At 42.0% G+C, this 22035-nt stretch overlaps 1 protein-coding gene across 1 annotated transcript in view; it reads left to right on the top strand.

Annotated features, from left to right (window-relative positions):
- Positions 1–22035, top strand: part of MTMR12 (myotubularin related protein 12) — a 56964-nt gene that overhangs the window by 27895 nt on the left and 7034 nt on the right. Inside the window, exons 9-14 of the mRNA XM_019531918.1 lie at positions 961–1064; positions 3900–4024; positions 14586–14664; positions 17705–17775; positions 19491–19663; positions 20577–20744. Of these exons, the coding sequence (XP_019387463.1) occupies positions 961–1064; positions 3900–4024; positions 14586–14664; positions 17705–17775; positions 19491–19663; positions 20577–20744 (720 nt within the window). The remainder of the gene's footprint in view (positions 1–960; positions 1065–3899; positions 4025–14585; positions 14665–17704; positions 17776–19490; positions 19664–20576; positions 20745–22035) is intronic.

The raw sequence follows: 22035 nt of genomic DNA, 5'->3' as shown, positions 1-22035 counted from the left end.
AACATGCAGCTGTAGGACCCTGGTGGGGAGTGGGATGGGACCGTGGATGGCTTGTCTGGGAGAGGAGTGGAGCCAGCTCCCTGCTGATGCATGCAGTTCTGGGAGGGGTGGTGGGTATGCACTGTGGGCTCAAGCTCCTGCCCTTCTTCCCCCCCTCCCCCAGGCCTCCGCAGCCTGGCGCGTACAACCCAGTGCTGCAGGGAACAGTGGTGCTGCACAGGGAAGCTGTTTGCCACTGTGAGCTCCATACTGCCCTGGTGATATGTCCCCTGGGTGCGCAGCAGCAGTGAGAGGCACACCCCCATACCACTGCCCCTGCTGCTGCCATGTACGCAGGGAACGCATTGCCAGGGCAGCACGGAGCCTGCAGTGGTAAGGAGAACCCTGTGTGGCCCCACTGTGCCCTGCAGTGGTACCCGCTGGCTGCGGAGGCCCCGGAGGAGGGCAGCAGGGCAGGAGCCCAAGCCTGCAGTGTGCACAGATCTGGGGGGCACCCCCTATCCCTCTCCAAGAGTGCACACCACCGCAGGGAGCCAGCCCCACCTCCACCCAAGCTGACAGCAGGTGGGGAGCCAGGCTCCATTTTGCTGCAGCAGCTGCCACCATCTGCCAGGGGCAGGGGTCTGCAGACCCAGGTCCCTTGCCCCATATCCTTGGCAGCTAGGGGGCCCTCCAGCAGGACTGAGGGGCATGAGTAGGGCCTGTGAAGAGGGAGTGAGGGACACCAGCGGGGGGCTGTGGCGTCCTTTCATTTTAATCATGGACTTCAGGATTTTTATCAGAATTTTCAATTTTTTTTTTTTATTGGAAAACCAGGATCCCTGTTCATTAAATAGATCAAAATTTGTATACAACATAGGGTAGGGAGATGTTTCATATAGTTCAATGTTTAGTCATTTTGCACAAGTATCTGTACAAAACAACTAATCAAGTAACATTTATTACACGTTTCTTCTGCAGATTTGGTGTTGGTCTTGCCATAACGGTGCTGCCCTTCTCAAAATGTCTGCATTTCCCAAAGAACAGGATGACAGCGCTTTACAAATGCCCAAACTCTTGGATGGGTCAGTAATAGCTCTTCTGTCTGCATCATTTTGCTTAGGAGAGAAGTAAGGTCCATACTGTTATGCTATCCTTGTTTACACAGCTTTCTACATTGGCTCCACCCACCAGAAAACTCGAAACAAAGCATTAGCCAGTCTAGCCTTTTTGGCTTCATCACGGCAAGGCACTTTGTCCCATAGATATGAGTCCTCATCAGAATAAGCTTATGCAAACTGGGGATAGGTGGGGAAAAGGGGTTGCCCTAAGCTTAGTTATAGGCTGTAGTTGTAACTAGCTTACACCTCTGCTTCTCAGTTTCTCCAGTCAAGTTTCATTCTTTTCCAGGCAAGTGAATTTTCTCATACTGCTCTCCTTTTTATTTATTTTTTAATTTTTTATTAAAAGTCCATGTCAGCTGTTCAAGGATTTCCAATCAAGGTTGTTATTTAACCAGCTGAGAACTAATAGCAGCTGGTTTCTGGAGAAACCAGTATTTTCTAATCCCAGTGAGCTAAAGTAGCAGAGGGAGCTGCCCTCATTCACTAGTTCATGCAAAAATTAAGTTCAAAAGCAAAAACCCCCATTTAATGGGGGAAGGGAGGGAAGATATGTGGGGTTTTTTGTTGGTTTGTTTTAAAACCTAAAAGATATTGGGTTGGGGAAGGAAAACTTGGGTGGGAAGTGAGTTTTATGAGCCCAGCTTTCCTTTTGGCAGTAGATTCATGGCTCTATGGTTATTTGTTTCCCACTGCATCTGAAAGGAAAAAAGATTCTCTGAACCACATTTCTGAATGGTAGCTTGGTTCATATAGGTGGAAAGATAAACAAAAGGGTGTTCCTAGTCAGCCTAAAAAGACCTGCAAGATCACTAATTTAGGAACAGAGAAAGCTTCCCTGTATTCCCCCACACTCCTAAATTTCTTGGGTGAGGGAGAGCGCATTTATGTGAGACTTTTACTACAGAATTGACTAATTAGCTCTGCAGTAAATGCCTTGGCTCCCACACATGCACCCCTATTAGAGTGCAGGAAACTAATAAACTCTGCAGCAGGGTAGTACTTGTACTTACTAGTACTACCCTGCTGCAGTGTTTGGTTTTCTCCATGTGTAGCAGCGCACATGTAAATGTATGGGGCTAGTCAGTAGGCAGCCCCGTACTGAAGTAACTTCATGCCTCGGCCAGCCCCTCTGCAGCACCCTGAGTCTGGTTGGAGCAGTCTCAGGTTGGCAAGCTGACCCCTGGAATCCTCTGCTGACCAGGGCTGCTCCAACTAGGCTTCGTGTGCTGCACATGAATCATCTCCAGAGCTGATTGCTTCTGGGCACATGTTCAAACAGCATGTCCAGGAGCAAAAAACTCCAGAGCAATAAGTGTCAGAGTTGATTTGTGTGCTAATTACATATGTAGATATGCTCAGAATATTACCTAAACTTCGATAATTAATTGCACATTTTTAAGACACTATTTGTGTTCCACAAAATAGCAGGTATCAGCAACAAAGTATCAGTTGCAACATTGAGGCATATATTTCAACCATCACAAAAGTCATTTGATCTTGTCTGTATTATTAGGTTTTACTGAGTGGTTAACCACTACCAGCTATTTTTTTTTAAACATGCATGACTGTTTTTGTTAACATATCTTAAGTTTGTTAATTAGTATAGCTTTAACATCTACAATTAAACTCTTTTTAAATGATGCAAATCTCATCAACATCAATGTGCTGGTAAAGCCTTTATGGAGACAGCTATATGATGAAAAGTAGTGTGGTTTGTTCTTGTTCAGGAAATGAAACTTGTTATAAGTCTGCTTGGCCCTCTGTCTCTTCTGGTCTGAGCACACTTCTCATTAGGCTTCAATTTTGCCTGTTTCTGGACTAGTCATAGAATCATAGAAATTAAGGGCTGGAAGGGACCTTGAAAGATCATCAAGTTTAACCCCCCTGCTCTGGGCAGGAACACTGAGATCAAATGATCCTAGCAAGGTGTCTGTCCAGTCTCCTCTTGAAGGCTTCCAAGGTTGGGGACTGCACCACCTCCATGGGAAGTCTGTTCCTGGTTCGTGTGACTTTGTTCCTCTTGGGTCATGTCCTTTGGCTACAGAGTACTAATAAGACTTGACAATTAAATGCCTGCAAGTCTTCCCTTTGAAGTGTGATTGAAAAATGGCTTTAAAAAACTTATTAGTTAACTTAACTGTAAAGCACAGCCTGAGAAGCGAGTTGTTTTTTTTTTTCCAGCAAAACAAGGTCTATGTGCACGAGTACTAGTTACTAACTCCAGATGGCCTCTGGTGTTTAGGTTCATTTCAACTCAGATTCCTTTCTTTCCCTTCAGGAATGTCTTTTAACATCAGCAAATGTACTTTATTCTCTTGTGTCCCTTCAGCCTAATCAAAAATCAGGGAGTCAAGCAGACTCTAAAACGGTCAGCTCTGCATTGTCTTTTGGTACTTGAAGTGTTTTGCAAGGAGATGGGAATACCCACCACCCTCAGGGTTCATATTTTGACATGAATTCATTAATTTGGTGTAACATAGCATAACATACCCATGAAGATGCAGTATTCGTAGCTTAAAAGTTCCACAAGTTTTGCAAAACAGCTTGTAAAGGATTTCTATGCCAGTACAGTATATCTACACAAGGACTGTTTTTACCATCCTTATATATTTAGGGCAACAAAACTTTTAAATTTTAGACAAGCTCATTCATATGATGGATGTCTTGTATTCTAGAATACCTGTGCGCACTTATATTTGGGATGGGTAATGAACCTTGCTACTTTCAGTAATAATTGTCCATGTTTTCTTCTCCAACCTAGAAGGCTTAATTCTCTTTATCATTTGATTTATCCAGAATCTATAAGACAATTCATGCACCTCCTTATGAAGTCTTGAAAATGGATGACCTTTCAAGCAGCCTTCCCTCTCTGCAAGATATCCAAACTGCATATACTAGATTTAAACAATTGTTTTTGATAGGTAAGTTCTTAAAATTTAGACTTTAATAGGAAGAGGAAGAACTAGGATAAGAATTGATACCTACTATAGACTTGTGAATGCTGCATTCAGATAGTTATATTGCTAATAGTTCTTAGATCTTGGATATAGACCTAAGTGGTTACTTCTTCTTTTCAACAGATAAAGAACTCTAAGTAGATGACAAATGATGTGCCTGTAGATTAGGTGAGATCTGTATACTTGACTAGTATCGTACTGAAAGCCTGCAGTTTTTTTAATTTAACTGTCTGACCAGCCGCTTGTATAGTTGAAGCCAGATCATTTGCATCAGAGCAGCTTCCAAAGTGGCTAATTGATAAACACTCATCTGTTTCACAGGGGTGTAGATACTTTGCAGATTTAGGTTTCTAGGTGATGTTGTAGAAAGGTAGTTATGACAAGCTAGACTACAAAGCTGTTGTACGTAGAAGTTCTGTTGGCTGCAAGGGAACAAAGCTATTCTGTTGGCTAACCTCCCATAGTTAGGGATCTACTTAATTTGTGGCCAGACAAAGGAATTTTTGTGGCTTGTTCACCATACAAATAGCCAATTTCTTTTCTCATGGGCATTTCCTGGTAGCCCTGCTCCTTGCTGCTGATTGGTGGAGAGTCCCTGGGGAAAGGCAGCACAAGGGGACAGCTGCCATCTTGGTTGCTGGCTGCCTTTTGTACTGCTCCACCAGCTGGCACCTTTCCCTCCTGGGTGGGCTGCAAGGCAGTGAGGACATTTTATCTTTATTAACTTTCTTTTAACATTAATTTATTGGGCAGTTGCTGTTTTTATGGTTTCAACCTATAGTTTTCTAAACTTGGTGTGTTTTGCTCTAAGGCTTTTATAAACCCTCGCTATTTTGAGGTTTTACAGGATATTGGACAATGCCAGTATAACTCAACTGATAAGAGACTTTTCTAAATGCAGGTTGGTCTGACTGCGTTCTGTTGATGACTTATATTCAAAACATAATGGTTAATTTGACTCTACATCTTTGAATGAGAATTCCAGTATTCTAGGCTGGCTTCACTGCAGAGTTCATGTGGGTTATTGTGCTAGCATTTATTCATTGTGTTTAACATGTGTGCAGCTGTTGCTGATGAAGAGCATATATGTTAATTTATCCCAGATCTGGTCTCTGTTGCATGCTCCATGCTTGCAGACAGATTTGGCGTGCATCTACTCTGCAGCAGTGTCACTGCAGAACAGCAGTTACCCAAGTTAGGCTATAAGACTTTTGCAGATTCTTAGCAGAACTTTAACTTCAGTAATTTCTTTTGCTGTGTGCTTCAAAGCTGTATACGTCCTTCTGGGTATCTACAGGGTATCCGTGCTACCGTTCTAGACTCATGAAACTACTGTAATTTGGGACATACTTAAATCGCACTCTCTCTGTTTTCATAAAAACCGTGAAAAACAACAGTTTCTATGATAGCTGCAAAAAAACACATCTGCCGTGATTTCCTGTGGTATTGCCTGGGAATTGATGCCTACACAGTCAGATGGGTGGCAAATTGGCTTAATGGTCTTTCCCAGAGAGCGGGATGGACGGGTCATTTGACCTGGAGGGATGCGAGCAATGGAGTCCCCTAGGGCTCGTTCCTTGGGCCTGTGCTATTCAACATCTTTTTCAGTGACTTAAAGGTGGGCATGGAAAATTCATGCTTTCCAAATTTGCTGATGACACAAAGATGTGGGGAGAAGTGGGCATGCTGGAGGGGAGGGACAGCATCCAGCTAGATCTAGACAGGTTACAGGAGTGGGCGGATGAGAATAGAATGGAATTCAATGCAGGCAAGTGCAAGGTGCTGCATCTAGGGAGAAGGAACCAGCAATATACTTATAGGCTGGGGAACACCCTTCTCAACAACACAGTGGCTGAAAGGGATCTTAGAGTCATTGTTGACTCCAAGACGGACGTGAGCTGCCAATGCGAGGAAGCGGTCAGTAAGGCTAACTGCACCTTGTCATGCATCCACGATGCAATAGACAGAATAGTTTGCTATTATAACAGAGACTATTAAAGGCCTTCTTTTAGGATAGATTATTATGGTGTGTAATGTCTCAACTGGGGCAGTAATGATGTCTCCCATTTCCCATTCAGTATGCTGTAGGGAAGTTATAGGCAATGCTGGAGCACACTGTGTTCTTTGTACTAGCTCACATCACAGTGCTGGTCAGGCCACAGTTGGAGTACTGCATCCAGTTGTGGGCGCTGCACTTCAAGAGAGATGTGGCGTGCCTTGAGAGGGTCCAGAGGAGGGCCACTCGCATGGTCAGGGGGCAGCAGGCCAGGCCCTACAAAGAGAGGCTAAAGGGCCTGAATCTTCAGCCTCCAGAAGAGAAAACAGAGGGGATCTGGTGGCTGTCTATAAACTCACCAGGGGGGACCAGCAGAAAATAGGTGAGGCTCTGTTCCCCCAGGCACCACCTGGGATAACAAGGAATAATGGCCACAAATTGCTTGAGAGTAGGTTCAGGCTTGATATTAGGAGGTATTACTTTACCGTTAGGGCTGGCAGGCTCTGGAATGGGTTCCCAAGGGAGGTGGTGCTCTCCCCTACCTTGGGGATCTTCAAGAGGAGGTTGGATAGATATCTGGCTGGGGTATTATGTTCCCAGCACTCATTCCTGCCCAGGGCAGGGGGTTGGCCTTGATGATCTGTTCAGGTCCCTTCCAACCCTAGAAACTGTGAAACTGACTTGGGGACTGCTCGTTAAGAGCTTGATGATGGACCTTAGTCTTCTGAATGTTAAGCATGAGTTGCATTTTCTTGTATGCCTCAGCAAAGATGTCAGTGATTTCCTGAAGGTCTGCTTCTGAGTGAGCGCAGACTACATCATTGTCAGCATACTGGAGGTCAGTGGTTGAGGTCAGGGTCTGAGTTTTGTCTCTGAGTCAACTGAGATTTAAATGGCTTACTGTCCATTTGGTAGTTTAACTTCATTCTGACTAGAAGCTTGTTGATGGTCAGATATAGTATTGCGGTAAGGAATATCAAGACTGTTGCAGCCTTGCTTAACTACCCTCTTGACCTCAAAGGGACTTGTGATAGATTTGTTACTGAAAACCACCACTCGCATACTGTCATAGAGCGGATGAAGAACGGTGATGAATTTTGATGGGTATCCATACCTCAGAAGGATCCTCCACAGTGCTTCTCAGTTAACAGTTGAAAGCTTTTGTGGGGTCAGAGAGGGCCATGCAGAGGGGTTTGTTCCTGGTATTCTTTCTGCAGCTGGTGAGTAGAGAAGATCATGCCAGGTCTCTTGATGTCCTAAATGCACACTGATATTCTGGAGGGAGCACTTAGGTTCTGCGCTGATATTTCCTGTGATGGAACTCGGCCAGGCAGCAAAACATTTGTGGGAGAACTGAAAAATCCATGGGTTTCTCTGATAAAATGAGAAGTCTGCATTTTCCTGTGCTAAAAGCTAAAATCTGCGGTTTACTCCATTTTTTTCCCAGGGGAAATGGAAAATGCAGATCCCTGCTGATTTTACATGCTGTCCATGGCAGTGTAACAGATGCACTTTTCATCTCTACACACTGGCGTGTGCAGAAGCTGCTAGCAATCAAGCTGTCAGCCTACCGATGCAATATAGATTGAGTTCAAAATTCTTACCATTAAAACAAAGGAGCAGGTTGGTGAGGGAGCTGACCTATTACCTGCATCAATTAAAAAAAAATTAGCCTGTAGTAGAGGGTATTAATCTTTTCCAGTCATATTAATCTAAAAAGCCACTCTTCTAATGGAAATACATGATTACACATAAGAACTTATTTTTGTTGTCTGGAATTTGAGGAACATATCAAGGAATATTGAGACCTTGAAAGCTATAGGGGTAACTGTTTGTCCTACCCTGGAATATCTTTGGCACTTTTAAATTTCTCCTTTTCTGAAAAATTCTCAAGCATCAGTAGTTGGGAGTAGGAAAAATTAAGGTAAATACTACAAGATACAGAGGCTTGTTAACAGGTGGTTCCCGTGCTCATCTTTGTCCCTCTCCTGGATAGTGTTTTATGAATTGAGCAGTAGGGACTTGCACCAATAACTTTACTGGAGCTTAAAATCCGGGCAATCAGCTCAAACTACTAATGTGAATCACAAGCATGTTCATAATTCTTTCTGTCTAGATTTCGTGTTGTATTATACAAGGTTGGGGGTGCTGGAGAAAATAAGCCAGAGAAAGGTATTGGCTGAAGTAAAAGCTATTATGTTTTGTCCAGTACTCTCAATAAGAAATTCGTCATCTCGTCCCCTATCACAGGAAAGATTTTTCTTCTGCACTTTCTCCCATAGGAAAGAGAAGGACTGCCAGCTTATTTTGCTGTGGTTGCTGTGTGGCATAGAGGGTGAAAGATGGGTTTTTCTCTTTGACCATAGGGGACCGCACTAGGAGCAATGGCCTCAAGGGGCAGCAGGGAAATCTTAAACTGGAGGTTAAAAGGAACTTTCAGATTATGAGGATAGTGGAAGATTGAAGCAGGCTACCTAGAGAAACGGTGGGATCTTCATCCTTGGAAACTTTCAAGAGCAGTTTGGACAGGGACATGTGGCTGGAATATTTTAGTTGGGAGTGATCCTGCCTTGAGTAGATGCTGAACTAGATGACATGGTCCCTTCTGGCACTGCTTTCCTGTGTTCCTCCAAAGAATGGCTGAAATCACAGCTTGGGCCACTTAGCTGTTTGGCTTGTCGCCTCTCCCTCTGTCTATAATATTGGGGTCCTCTCTACTGCCGTCCTGCTCCTGTCCCAAGTCAAAATCATTGTCCCTGCTCAGAAGCTTGCCAGCCAGGACAGTGGCCCTGTACTTAGGACGGTGATGACCATGAGGGCAGACTCCTCATACAAAGGATGGATAGTTGCATGACTTGGCATTGCAGTTGTCTTTGTCTTTGGAATCAAGCATTTCTTAAAGTTGTAGTGTACTTGATGTTCATCCACTTGATCCCCAGTATTTCAGTTCTCCTTCATCTCAGTGCAGATTTTGTATCTTTCACAAGTTATAGTTCCTGGACTATTTAAACTAGGGGCTAAAGAGCCCTGAGGTCATTCTCTATCAGGATGGCATTTTGACTGTTTGAGATGAGTTAAGTATCACAGAAATGGAGCAGTCCTTTTGGACTTAAAGCTTAAATGCCAAGTAAACAAAATTGGCAGATATACTTTGGTTTGCATCGGGAGAGTAGAAAGTGGTAAGTTGGAAAATATAGGCTCAGAGAACTGTGTAGAGGTACTGAAGGCCCATCAAAACTGAGAGATGGTACTTGAAACTTGTTTGCATCCTTACTCAATCTAGGGAAGTTGAAGCCAGCCTTAAAATGAAAGCTCTAGCCTGTATATCCAACTGGACAATTGCATGCAAGTTCCGAATGCAAGCCTAGGCAGAAGGGTTTTACAGGAGAATGATTGGAAGATAGGGGAAGGTTGGACTAAAATTTTGAGTACTCAGGCTGTGTGTAGTGCATGTAAACCCAGTAACAGATCAGCTGACCAGTTGTACTATAATTTGCATCTGCAACAGGCCAGCTAAATAAATTTTAACTTAAATATGTATAAAATGGTGAACGGGTTTTGTGTAATGTCATGTGTGCCTGTGGCTAGAGGCAATACAACTTGAATTCAACTGTGGTGAAGGTGAGACTCTTAAATGGGTTGGAGAACTGTTTGTTATAATCTGATTTGTCTACTGCAACCAAATAAGAGCAGTTTTACTTGTGTTCAGAAATAGTTTTAAATTAAACAGAGAATTAGCAAAGAGTTGGCTAGTTACACTGTTACAACTTGACCTGAATACTTTTCAAATACTGCTGTTGATTAGTGTCTTTGCATCCAGCAGGTTGTACATTTAAACAAAATATTGAACATTTTAAAGCCCTAGTTTTGTCGGCCTCTAAGCTCATGAGGTGCCATTGGCCATTGACTTCTTCAGCGAGACCTGTTCATGAGGATACATTTACATTTTCTAAACATTGGCAGCACCAGGGCTTAACTGCTCCCCTCCTTCCCTTGCTCCTGCTTGAAAATCTTTCACTTCAAGACAGCTATTCCCAGTGAAAACCTTTACCTTTTAATACAGTAATAAAGTTGCTGTGCATTTTATATATGCAGGGTAAACATTGGCTCCTGAAGGTAAGATTTTCAAACTTATTAGGTATGTTTTCACTGCAGAGGTACATTGGGTTTTACCAAGAGATGTTGCCCCACCCTGCCAGATTTTATATGTTAAACCTATCCAAGTAAGTGGTGGTTTAAATGTGGATACCAGGCGTGGCTGGAAGGGTATGGATTAGAGCCAGTTTCTACTTTGGCTCAAACTGGTAATCTACCCATTTCTTAATAAATATGCATGTTGAATCATAGATAGTGCTGGTCTTTCGCTGCTTTCCTGCAATTTTTACATATCCAAATGGACAAATATTCTCCTAAAATTTACTGAGAGAGAATTGTAGAGCAGTGCAAAAAAACATGGGATTATACTCCCAGGAATTATAGCCAGTCTTTCCCCCATTGCTGCTGGGTGTTACGGTGAGGGAAGAGGAGTGGAGGAAACAGAGCACCAGTTAATTTGTAGACTCCAGCCAGGTTTTGCAGTGTGGCTGTTCACACCCAAGGTGAACTAGCCTGGATGAGACCCAGATGTGTATTATGTGGGCTAGGTGTGGTAGAGACCTACCCAAAGTGATGCATTATACTGTTTGGGGGGGGGGGGAATCTGGGACTTCCATGTCTGATGGAGTATAGCCTGGTGATGGGATTTCAGTTTGACTCTTGCTCAAATTAGGAAGTAGCAAATGTATCATGGAGTCTTTGCTTAGAAATGTTAGAATGGTCTCTCAGTAAACTGTAATGAAGCTCTAGACTCTCTAGTAGAGTAGAGGAGTATTTTAAATAGGAAGCTTCCTTTAATAGGAAACAATCTGAAATTGTAATGACTAAAATAAATTGCTTTTAAATTAATAAAACCCCCCGAAATAAGCCACTTAGCTATTTTATAGTGTCCTAGTTGGTTGGTTCTGCAGATCCTCTTAATCCTGTTTTCCCGTCTTGTCTAGCAGTCTCGTCTCAGTGAGAGCCATCAGGTAGCCAGCTGCCTAACGGGTTGTCTGCCTCTTGGTAGCTTCTTATCCTTACCACTGTTGTTCTTTACTCGAGTCTGAGTGGATGGGTGGTGGTTGCTTTGCTCCACTTCAGGAACATGTTTACCACAGTATAGATTTAAAAAAAAAAAACAACAGCAGAGGTATCTACTGGGCATGAATTTGAATTTGAAGGTTTTTTTGAAATTTACTTAAGTTATAGCACATTCATACAACGCTATAGCTGCGCAACAGCAATTTTAAAAAGAACCACGTAAGTATTTAAAATGGTGGTGCTGTTCCAAAAATTGCTAGGCTTTAGGTTCCTTGTGGTTTAGAGCTCTTATCTTTTGGTATTTTTTTTAAACTTTATTTTGATCTCTTATTTGTCTGTGGTATTATACATGGCTTTTTTGTTCTAAACTCTTCATTAAAACTTATCCTAAATACCCAGCTAAATTCATGCTGCTGCTTACAATTCAGATCCAAACTGAAAGAGAGAAATCTAGATTTCTTAATACTCAGTTCTTTCAATGGAAGGAGATTAGCACCCAAGGAAGCAGTTATTTCCTTAAATGAAACTTGAAAAGCTAGAATATTGCCTATTATGTAAAATCTCTACATCTCTAAATATATGAAAAAGAAACTCTCTATATAGAACAAAATCAGCTTAAATCTTTAATTCTGCCCTTCTGTTAGTTGCAGTAACAAAGTTCAGTTTGTTACTTAAGCGTGCTGAATGTATTGAGTTCCACATGCCCCTACAACATGGGCTGGACTGCTGACTGACAGACCTCGTAGAAATGCAAGGCATTCATTTGGTGAAAAGCTCCATACAAGGAGGACTGAGAATCTTTGGATAGATCATTTGCCAAAAAACCTTGTTCTTCTTTTTGCAAAACAGGTCACTAGTTTGACTTGGATTAAGCTTATAGTTTCAGCCAAACAAAGGTATTCCAAATACCATTTAGAAAACTGGAATTAGCAGTGGTGTTTCGCCCTTCTGGCAACCAGGTTTTGCTCTAAGAATTGGGTGCCTTTCAGATCCCTGCTCTGTTAGGCAGGATAGGGATTTAAAACCAGCTCTCCCATATTTATCACTGAATGTTCAAGTCACAAAGTCATTGAAGTGTAAAGTAGGGAAGGGATGCACGCTTTTCACATTTGTGAATTGAACCTGATGTTTTGCTTCATTTTCAAGCAATTAAAGCTACTTGTTTGACATGAATCAAATTTGTATTTTTGGTCTGGTGGCCAAACCAAGCAAATATGTGCACAACTCTCTAGAAGTTGCTGAGCAGGTTAAAGAGTTAACAGGTTTTAAGCAAGCTAAAAATTTCCCCTTCCCCAGCTGTGTGACTGGTTTGGTTCTTTAGGTATCTCTAAAAGGTAAGATTAGACAATCCTGAATATATTGTGTGAAAGTGTACTCTGTAGGAGCCAGGAAAGGACTTTCACTTTTCTTTGAGGTAATAAGGCATAAACGCAATTTTCTTTTGCAGGGAGACCAGCAGCTAGTACAGCTTTCTAGTCCTGAAACTTGTCTGTATTTGAGCAGTCAAAGCAATGTCAAATTACATTTCCAGTTGCTTTCTTTGATTCACTGTGGCCTGATCTGTACCTGTAGAAAGGAGGCCCGTAAAGTTCCTTTAACGAACAGGAAGAGTTTTATTCACTTTGCAAAGCAAATTCCTGGGAACGGCTCCTGTATGCAGCCCGTTCTTTTACAGAGAAAAGTTTTGCAGATAGCAGACTTCCCTGTCCCTTAACTGTGGTTCAGAGGGTGCTCTTGGAAAATTCCTTGCCTATTAGAAATAGTAAGCTATCTGGTTCTTGTGTTTAATCTGCTCTACTGTTTTTGTATTGCACACAGGCTGCGCTAAAAGTATTAGTCTTCTGTTGATAAGTCTGCTCTTTGTACACTCCAGCCCACTGACTAAACTCTGCAGGAGAACCAGTGGGTGCTAGAAGGTAGAGCATTTCAGCGGTGAACTCGGGGAGAGAGAGAGAACAGATGTGCTCCCTTGCTTGTTTGGCTTTTGGTCGTGATATTTCACAGAGGCTGCAGAGAGGAGGATACATGGGTATATCTCAGCCCTGCTGAAGAGGGGGTCTGTTCTTCACTCATATGAAACTGCAGATTTCAATTAATAGGGGAAAGGTCAGGTAAAAATGTCACAAGTCAAACCATCAGAACTCTTGGGGAGGCAATATCTTGTATTAAACCAACTAGCTAGTTGGAAAAAAAATCCTTTGTTTGCAAGCATAAAGACAGGTCAAAGGATAGCATTCTGCAGCATAAAGCTTCACTGGGGCTTGGAAACCAGGGGCAAAGCAGGACAGTAACATCAGTAGAGTACTGGAGAAAAGACTGATGCTGGTGGGAGTGGGGGAGTGAGGAGGGAAAGCCAAAAATGATGGGAAGGGAACATTTAAATGACAGGAAGTATCACTTAAGAGGTGTCAAAAGAGCAGAGTCTTTACAGGAAGAGGCAAGACAGGATAAAAAAGGCTTAGTTTGAGAGAGGTTTGCTGTTCCTTGTTTCATTCTGATTCTGAGTTGACAACTGGACCTGGCACAAGGCCTGTGGTCCACTATTCTACAGTGGAGGTGGTGATCTCCTGTTTTATATTGATATCTACAAGTACTCTAAACCTTCAGCAAACTAGTACCAACTAGTTGGCTGTATGTCTGATGGAAATGAGCTGCGGATCCTGATGTTTGATACACTGGACAAAGTTGCTTGCTTGCCTTTTTTTAACCTGAACTTAAAGTAAGAATTAAAGTCCTTTAACATACTGCATGTGCTTTATTCCCCTTGCCAGTTGTATCCTACTTGTCCATCTTTTGCTTTTGTTCAGCATTTTTCTCCCTGTTGCTGCAAATTAACTAGTTAATTCTAAAATGGTAGGTAGGGCTCCAGTAGGTTGTATACTGTATTCTAAAATTGATATTTAGAAGTTTTAGTTTTTTTGCTTGCTGCTTTACGCAATGCGTAGTTAACTTTGTAGAATTCATTGCCAGAGGAGGTGGTAGCAGGTGTGGGCAAAATGCAGCCCATGGGCCAGATGTGGCCTGCCAGGCCATTCTATCTGGCCCATGGGCCCCTAAAAATTTAGAAAATTAGTAAATTTATCTGCTCCTGGCTGCCTGCCGTGCAGCCCTTGATGGCTTGCCAAAACTGAATAAGCGATTCTCTGCCCAAAATAATTGCCTGCCCCTGTGGTAGAGAGAGCAGCCAGGTTCAAAAAGGGCGATTTCATTTTTTTTTTTTTTAAGTTTGATAGAATCGTGCCTAACGTGTGTGGTGTATTTTGCATTTCTTTTTTTTAAAAGAATAAACTTAACTTGAATGTAATTTGTTGCATGGCTGATATCCATCTTAGCTGAAGACTTAATCTGATATGATATCGTACTATTAAGAACAATGGTTCATACACACAACCTAATTTTCTGTTTTTACAGATAACAGCATACACTTCTGGGACACGGATGTAAAGTGGTTTTCATTACTGGAGAGCACAAACTGGCTAGAAATAATTAGGTTTGTTAAAATATTTGGACTCCATCTTTGCTAAATCTGTCTCTGTTTTCTAGCTGTGGATAACCAGTTTTAAACAGCTGAAACTTTTCACATGAAAAGGACTTCTTAATATTTCAGTTAAAATGCTGTTTCAGGAGTCTGGGATATGTAGAGGGAGTTTGACCTACATGTATGTTTTCATGATGAAATGTTATCAGAAAACTTAAGAGTTCACCTTCTATGTTCCATACTGGATAAACAGCACACTGCAAAAAAAACCCAACCAACCAAAAACCAAATAGTATGGGAGGGTAAAGAGAGGGGCCATGGTATTAAACAAACAACAGAGAAGTTTTGTTGGTTTTTTTCCCTTGCTATAGATGATTCTTCTATAATAAAGAAACATGGAGATTGGGGAGGGTAGAGTTATACCCTGTGCTTCATCCGATGCACCTTTATCTTATGAATGCCTCAGAGTAACAAATACCATATGTACTCGGATGCAAGATCTGCCTGCCTTCCCTAATAATTTGAATCAATCTATCATCGAAAGTTCTAGGATTTTGAAAAGGGTAGTGCAGATCGTGTGGTTTATCATCCTATAACAACATTTTTCTCCAGTTAAAAAACAAACAAACAAAAAAAACCCCTAGATGCTGTCATTTGCTAGGGGCCTAGTGCTATATTGTTTAATCTAATATCAAAGAAGAAATAAGTGTTCAACTAAGCTGCTGGATAATGTATTAAGGTTAAAAAATACAACAAACTAGGCAAAATAGTGAATGTACAATTTCATTAATCCTATAGTCATTTCAGTTAAATGTACATTTCTTATTCAGATCTGTAAGACACTAAGTTGTGAGGGTTGTGACAATGCATCCAATACTTAACTGTCAGCCACTTCAACACCGGAGTTAACGTTCACCCGAGTTAACATTACCATTGTTGAGTTGAGGTTCTAGCTGGAGTTGAAAATAGCCTGCAGGGCTATGAAGGACATTACTAGGAATGGGATACAGACAGCAGAATTACAGAAGAAAGTGGAATAGTGGAACATCCAGGATATAATCAACACTTGTTACAAAGGAGAATGGAGTGAAGCAATTAGCAGGAATTGGACTACAAAGAGCTGTTAAGTCAGTTGACTCCCACAGTGCTGTCTGAATAGAAGTGCTGCTGCCTCTTCCAGGCAGTTCATTTTAAGGTTATTGGTTAGAGCAGGAATTGAACCAAAGGGAGGGTACAACTGCACCTCCTCCAAATCTACCTCTGGACTCTATATATGGAAAATTTTGATATAATTTTTCCATATATAATTATTGGAGAGTTGTTTTCCCTCTTCCAACCTCTCCTTTTTTTAATTCATCCCCACTTCTTGCTGCAGTGGAGGATTCAAGTAGCCTACCCCTTGCTGCCTGCACCCCCTTCTTCCCCCTCCACCCTGGCCACTACTTGTCCACTGTGCCACCACTTACCCTGTCTTGCAGCTCTGGCTCCAGCCCTACTCTGGCTTGGAACACATAGTGACTCTTACCATGTGGCAGTGGTTGCAGCAGCTGTAGCTCCTGCCCTGTGATGGAGGGTAAGCAGCAGAGACTGAGGTGGGTAGGGTGGGGTGGGGATGGGCAGCAGCTGCAGCTCTAACCCCAAACCCAGTTTGGGGCTGGAGTTGGAGCTAAAGCAGCTGCCTGTTCCCTGTACCCCTACCCCTAATGGCCTATTCTCTGATCCAAGATGGCTCCCTCCCTTTGCCCCCCCCCCCCCATGTTGAAGGGGGGGGTGGAGAGAACCTGGTCTTATATTTGAGTAAATATGGTCTCCAAATCATTGTCCATTTGAAGTGTCCTTGTCATTCTGTCAATGTCAGTAAACATCAGACTAAAGGTAAAATTTGAAAGCCTTAAAATTAATTTACATTTTGTATTTAAAGGGAAAAAACCCAACTTATAAATTATTCAAGGCACAGTATGAAATTCAAATTTTAAGGTTTTCTGCCTCCCTAACAGTAAATTTACAAAGTAGTTTTTCAAGTTAATTTTAGAGGTGCACCAATACATTGGTCCGATATCGGATCGGAACAGATTATAAAGAAAATTGACTGTATTGGAAATCGGCCTGATGTGGCTGATTTAATTTGGCTAATAAATGCCCATGTGTGTGCAGCCACAGTATGGCATGTAGGTGGCAAGGAGCACAGCCCAGCAGCTTGGAGAGCTGCGTGCAGCTGGTAAGTCAGCTGTGGTGGAAGGGAAGGGGGAAGAGAATGGGTGTGGCGGGCAGATAAAGGCCCCCTGTGGTGTGGGAAGGGGGGGGCTGGGGCAGGTGCTGTTTAGACAGGGTGTGGGACAGAGCCACAGCTCATCTGGGGACCACAGGGCCAGGGGATGGCAGTTCCTGCCGCTGCATGCACCCCAGGAGGGCATGGGGTAGGGGGCATGTGCCTGGGATCTGCGCAGGGTATGGGTGGGGTGGGGTGGGCTGCGGGCTGGGGCTGGGGCCAGGGCTATGCTAGGCTCTTCATGGCATGTGGTGGGGCGGGGAGTGGGGTTTGGGCCAGGGCTGCACTCAGGGTAGTGGTGTTAAGAGGCGGGGCTACAATATATGTTGGGGTGGCTGCTGCCCATCCCGAGCACAGCCTGACCCAGCCCCCACTGGGAAGAGCCTGGCACAGCCCTGGTCCCAGCCCGCAGCTGCAGCCTACCCTGCACAGATCTGGGGACACGTCTGCCCCACAGCCGCCCAGAAGATGGCTCTATCCTGTGCCCCACCCTAGTTGAGAATCCCACGCCCCTTTCCTTCCCCCTCCCCTTCCACCACAACTGACTTACCAGCTGCACACAGCTCTTCAAGCTGCTGTGCTGCATGTCGGAAATCAGATCAGTACCTGCCGATATGCTTCCTTAAAAATCAGCTATTGGTATTGGCCCTCAAAATCTCTCTTATCGGTGCACCCGTAGTTCATATAATGTCAGATGGTCACATATTTTTAAATTCTGATAATGCTACTTAATCCCAACCAGTTGAAAATACAAGTCTTGTCTTTCTTTCTGTACCACAATAGACGATGTCTGAAAAAATCAGTAGAGGTGGTTGAACAGCTGGAAAGACAGACTACAAATGTTCTGCTTATAGGTAAGAGTTCTTCAGGATTACCATCCTCCTCGTCACATACTGAATTTTAAATGATAATTTTTCAATTGTGTGTAAGGAAGGGAAAATAAGTGGTTCAAACTCCTAAGCATCTAATGCTGTGTTTAGAATTTTCATAGCATCTCACTTGAAACTATTTGCTAGGATACCTTGCCCTGGACTTCTGCTTCACCTAGTTTAAAATTTGGCTTGCATAGGCCCAGCTGAAGAGGGACTCAAAGGGGTTGGAATTAAATATTCCAGGACTTCTATATTTGAATCAGAATCTCTTGCTAGTGTTTTTTGGTCTCTGCACAGCTGTGTTAAAGTGAATTTTGGGACTGTTTTAACTTCAATATAATTAAACTGTTAAATGGGTATAGGTGTGGAAATCTATTTGCTGGTTTTCCATATGAAAATTTGTTGTAAACTTGTGGAATTTTTATGGTTTTCATGATAAACTTTTATCTGAGAACTAATGGTTTAATTAGACATCCTTAAATAAGATCAGGTATGTCTCTTGTTATATCACTTTTGAGAACCTCAGCTCTTAAACTTAGAGCTGAATATGGTCACTAATGACCAGCATGATACAGCGCATAATTCAGCCACATAAAATCAATCTTAACTGCACTGGTCCAGAATCTAAAGGTGGTCCGCTTCGCCAGTGCATTTGATATGCACTAGATTTTTAGAATGTTATGTGTTTTTTTTTTTTGTTTTTTTTTTCCCCCCCCCTCAAATTGTGGATCAACTCTTAAAGTATCATGAGATTGTGTTGCTCTAAATAGACAAGTATGTGTTACGTTAAACAATAGGGTGAATGTGGAAGTTTGTGATATATAAGTAAGCACCAGCAAGACTCCTGCATACTTGGTGTAGATAAACCTTTGCAAGCTCTTGGGGTAACTGAAGAATGGGACGGAGCAGATGTACCATGGAGCAAAATGACTGAGAGAACTTGGCATGCATCTTGTAAAGAAGTTGGGGAATTTTCCCTTTCTTTTTGTCCCCCTCATTCAATTTGCCATTCTTTGCCATTTCTTTTTCTGGTAGTAAATGTTAGACTGAAGGTGGAAGGCATGAGGGGTGAACTAATCACTGAAGACCCTCAATAGTCTCATGTCTATCCTTAAATAATCAAGTTTGTCTTTGATTTCACCATAGCTCATAGAATCTGGCTCAGAATAAGCCAGAACTCAAATAAGAACAAATGCACACACCATAAAAGTTAAGTTTTGGTATTAAACTTCAGTTAATGAGCTCGATATCAATCTGCTGATCATGTGTGTAGTTTTAATACAAAACTGTGTGGTATTGTATTCCATGAGCATGTTCTGCTAAATGCATATGGGATTTCATTCAGGCATGTGGCTGTATTTCTGGAATCAAAAGTGAATGTTTGTTCACTTGCTTATCAGTTCAGTCTACACAACTTAGACTAACTTGCAAAGATTAAATAGATCCAGCCTTGGGCTTTTTGACTATCTGTACCTGGCGTTAATCAACTCTAAGCAATCAAATAAATGTTTTCAGCTTTATTACAGGCATGAAAGTCTAAACATGTATCCTAAAATAGGTAAACTGGAACTTGGCACTCCATTAAAACAGTATTTCTATAAGTATCTTTCAAAATAAGACCATCCTAAAATGGAGACTTTTTGTCTAGTAATAGTGAACATACCACTGAACCTTGTTCTTTTGATATTGCTTTCTAGAGGAGAACGCCTCTGATTTGTGCTGTGTAATATCTAGCCTAGTCCAAGTGATGATGGATTCGTACTGCAGAACAAAGTTTGGCTTTCAGAGCCTTATTCAGAAGGAGTGGGTAATAGGAGGACATAGCTTTTTGGATCGTTGCAACCATTTACGTAAAAGTGACAAAGAGGAGGTATGTTTCTTGACTCTTGGTTACCTACATCTTTACACTGGAGAAGGACGGGTGTTGGGCTAAAGTGCATCTTCACTGAGGATATTCTGAGACTCGTTTTGTTTTATGGATTGCAGACAACCATTCTTTATTTGAATGGTAAATAACACTTTTAAAGCCTTACCTTGATTAGGAGCTGCAATTCTGCTATTCACTGTCACAATACATTTTTAAACAACTTTATGCAAGGATAATCTTAGACTGCAAGATATTTTCAAGGCTGCCGTGACTTAGCACTAGAAAAACTGGATGTGCTTTTTCAGAATGTTTCTCTTTTCATTCGTAGCTATAATTCCTTCAGATATAGTCTGTACTATTAAAATATTAAGGTGCCTAATATCGCTCGCAAGTGAATTTAAACATCCATGGCTACCGAATCCATGCAATGTTTTATTTTCAACCTGGCATCTCCTGCTGAACTTAGTTTTCTGTTACTGTGAGTTTCAAGCATAGGCCAATCATATTGCCTTCCTCAAGAGAAGGAAAAATGTAGTTTTCAAAAGCACATTATGGCTTGGATCCTGGTTGCTCTTCATGCGAATTAAGCTCTTGTTTTTGTTGCTAATCTTATGATGGTAGCAGATGCACAGTTCCCATCAGAAACTGGTGTATTCCATTTCTAGTGCCAAAATAAAAAGTATTACTACCCAGTAGAGTTTTAAACTACCACTAGTGTCTATAAAACATCTAGTAGTGCTTTGCTTTTGCTACTGTAGCAAAACAAACCTGGGTAAAACAATTGTGTGCACAACATTAATTGGTGTTTGAGCTATAAAGACATTGCAGATCATTCAGAAGTGCAGGCTGGCTGCATGATGGGACAGTTTTCATTGTTTCTTTTCCTGAAATTGATTTAATATTTGTTATTATTTAGGCTCCTGTTTTCCTGCTCTTCTTAGATTGTGTTTGGCAGTTGGTACAACAATATCCTCCAGCATTTGAATTCACAGAGACTTACTTAACTGTCTTGTCAGACAGCCTCTACATACCTATTTTTAGCACTTTCTTCTTCAACTCACAACATCAGAAAGACACTATTGTGGTACGTATGTGCTTCTGGGGAAGTGGGATGTTGGAGGAGTCGTGCCTAAAAGCTAGGGATTGAATAAATGACAACAAAATGGTTGTTGGCATCTAAATTGGGTGCACCTAACCTGTTACCTGCTGGATGTCTGTCCATGCAAAAATTGTTAAAGACGACAAATGGCCTGCCAGAAGCACTCCAATAGCAAAACGCAAACTCTCAGCCCAGGGACATAAGCAGAGACATGAGGTTTGGAAGTAGTTTCGTGCTAGTACCTAGAGCCAACTGCTCTCTGGCAGTATGTGATCTCTACAGGCTTCCTGAGGTGTGGTGACCCTGCATAGAAAGGATGTTAACACCTGTGGAAGGCCTTGAGTCCTTGGCAGGTACTAATAGATGCATGCCTAATTCTGATTTAAAAGCCTCATTGGTTCCTATTGCAGTGAATTTATCAGAGGAAGAATGCTGAGCTTGTTTAAATGCAATATCCAGAGGACTTGGGGACCATGTCTGAATTGCAAGCTCATTCCTAATTGTGGTGAGGGGTTTGCAGTGCATTGGATTTGAAGATCATGCTTCCTACTCCAAATAAATTGCTTGAATATGTGATAGGTTGAAATGTATTGCTATATTACACATTAATTGCAAATTAAATGTTACATCTACTAGGGCCCCTGCTGTCCAAAACACAGTAGGGAATAAGTTGGGGCTCTAGCTTATTAATGAGGAAATGCACCTAGGAAATGCTACGCTTGGTTAGTAGCTTTGCCTTATCTATCAGAAACCTTTGTCATAAAATTGTACGGTTAGAATCTAGTGCATTTGTGTGGATTTCTTATGCAGTCACAGCTTGTCATCACCAATTTCAGAGCTTTCTTTTGAGAGGGCTGCTAAATATAGTGACATTTTGTATCTTACAGAAATAAGGTGCCTCAGCAGAGGTAGAATCAAAATAGGCTTACTTCAGGCGAGTATTAGATTAACCTGCTCTTAAATTCCAAGGGTGGAGTTATCACGATCTCTAGAGTTTCTGAAGTTTGCGGGGGGAGGGGGTGTGTGACCTATGTATATGTATTTTATGCTTTTTGTAGAAAAGAATGAGACAGCAGTAGGAAGGGTCCAATCCCAAATGAATTGAGATTTTAGTGGAAATCTAGTGAAAATCTTGTTGTGAATAGCTTTGGCATTTTAGTGGAAGATGTCATGCCCCCTGCTTTTAAATGTCCTTTTAAGTTAAGAAAATACAGTAGAAGTACACAGAGAGATTTGGGGGCCGATACTGATGGCCAATACAGCTGCATCCAGCTGG

This window comes from Crocodylus porosus, unplaced genomic scaffold, assembly GCF_001723895.1.
Source record: "Crocodylus porosus isolate Cpor-Errol unplaced genomic scaffold, CroPor_comp1, whole genome shotgun sequence".
Classification (NCBI taxonomy): domain Eukaryota; kingdom Metazoa; phylum Chordata; order Crocodylia; family Crocodylidae; genus Crocodylus; species Crocodylus porosus.
This window is presented reverse-complemented; position numbering and strand designations above follow the sequence as displayed.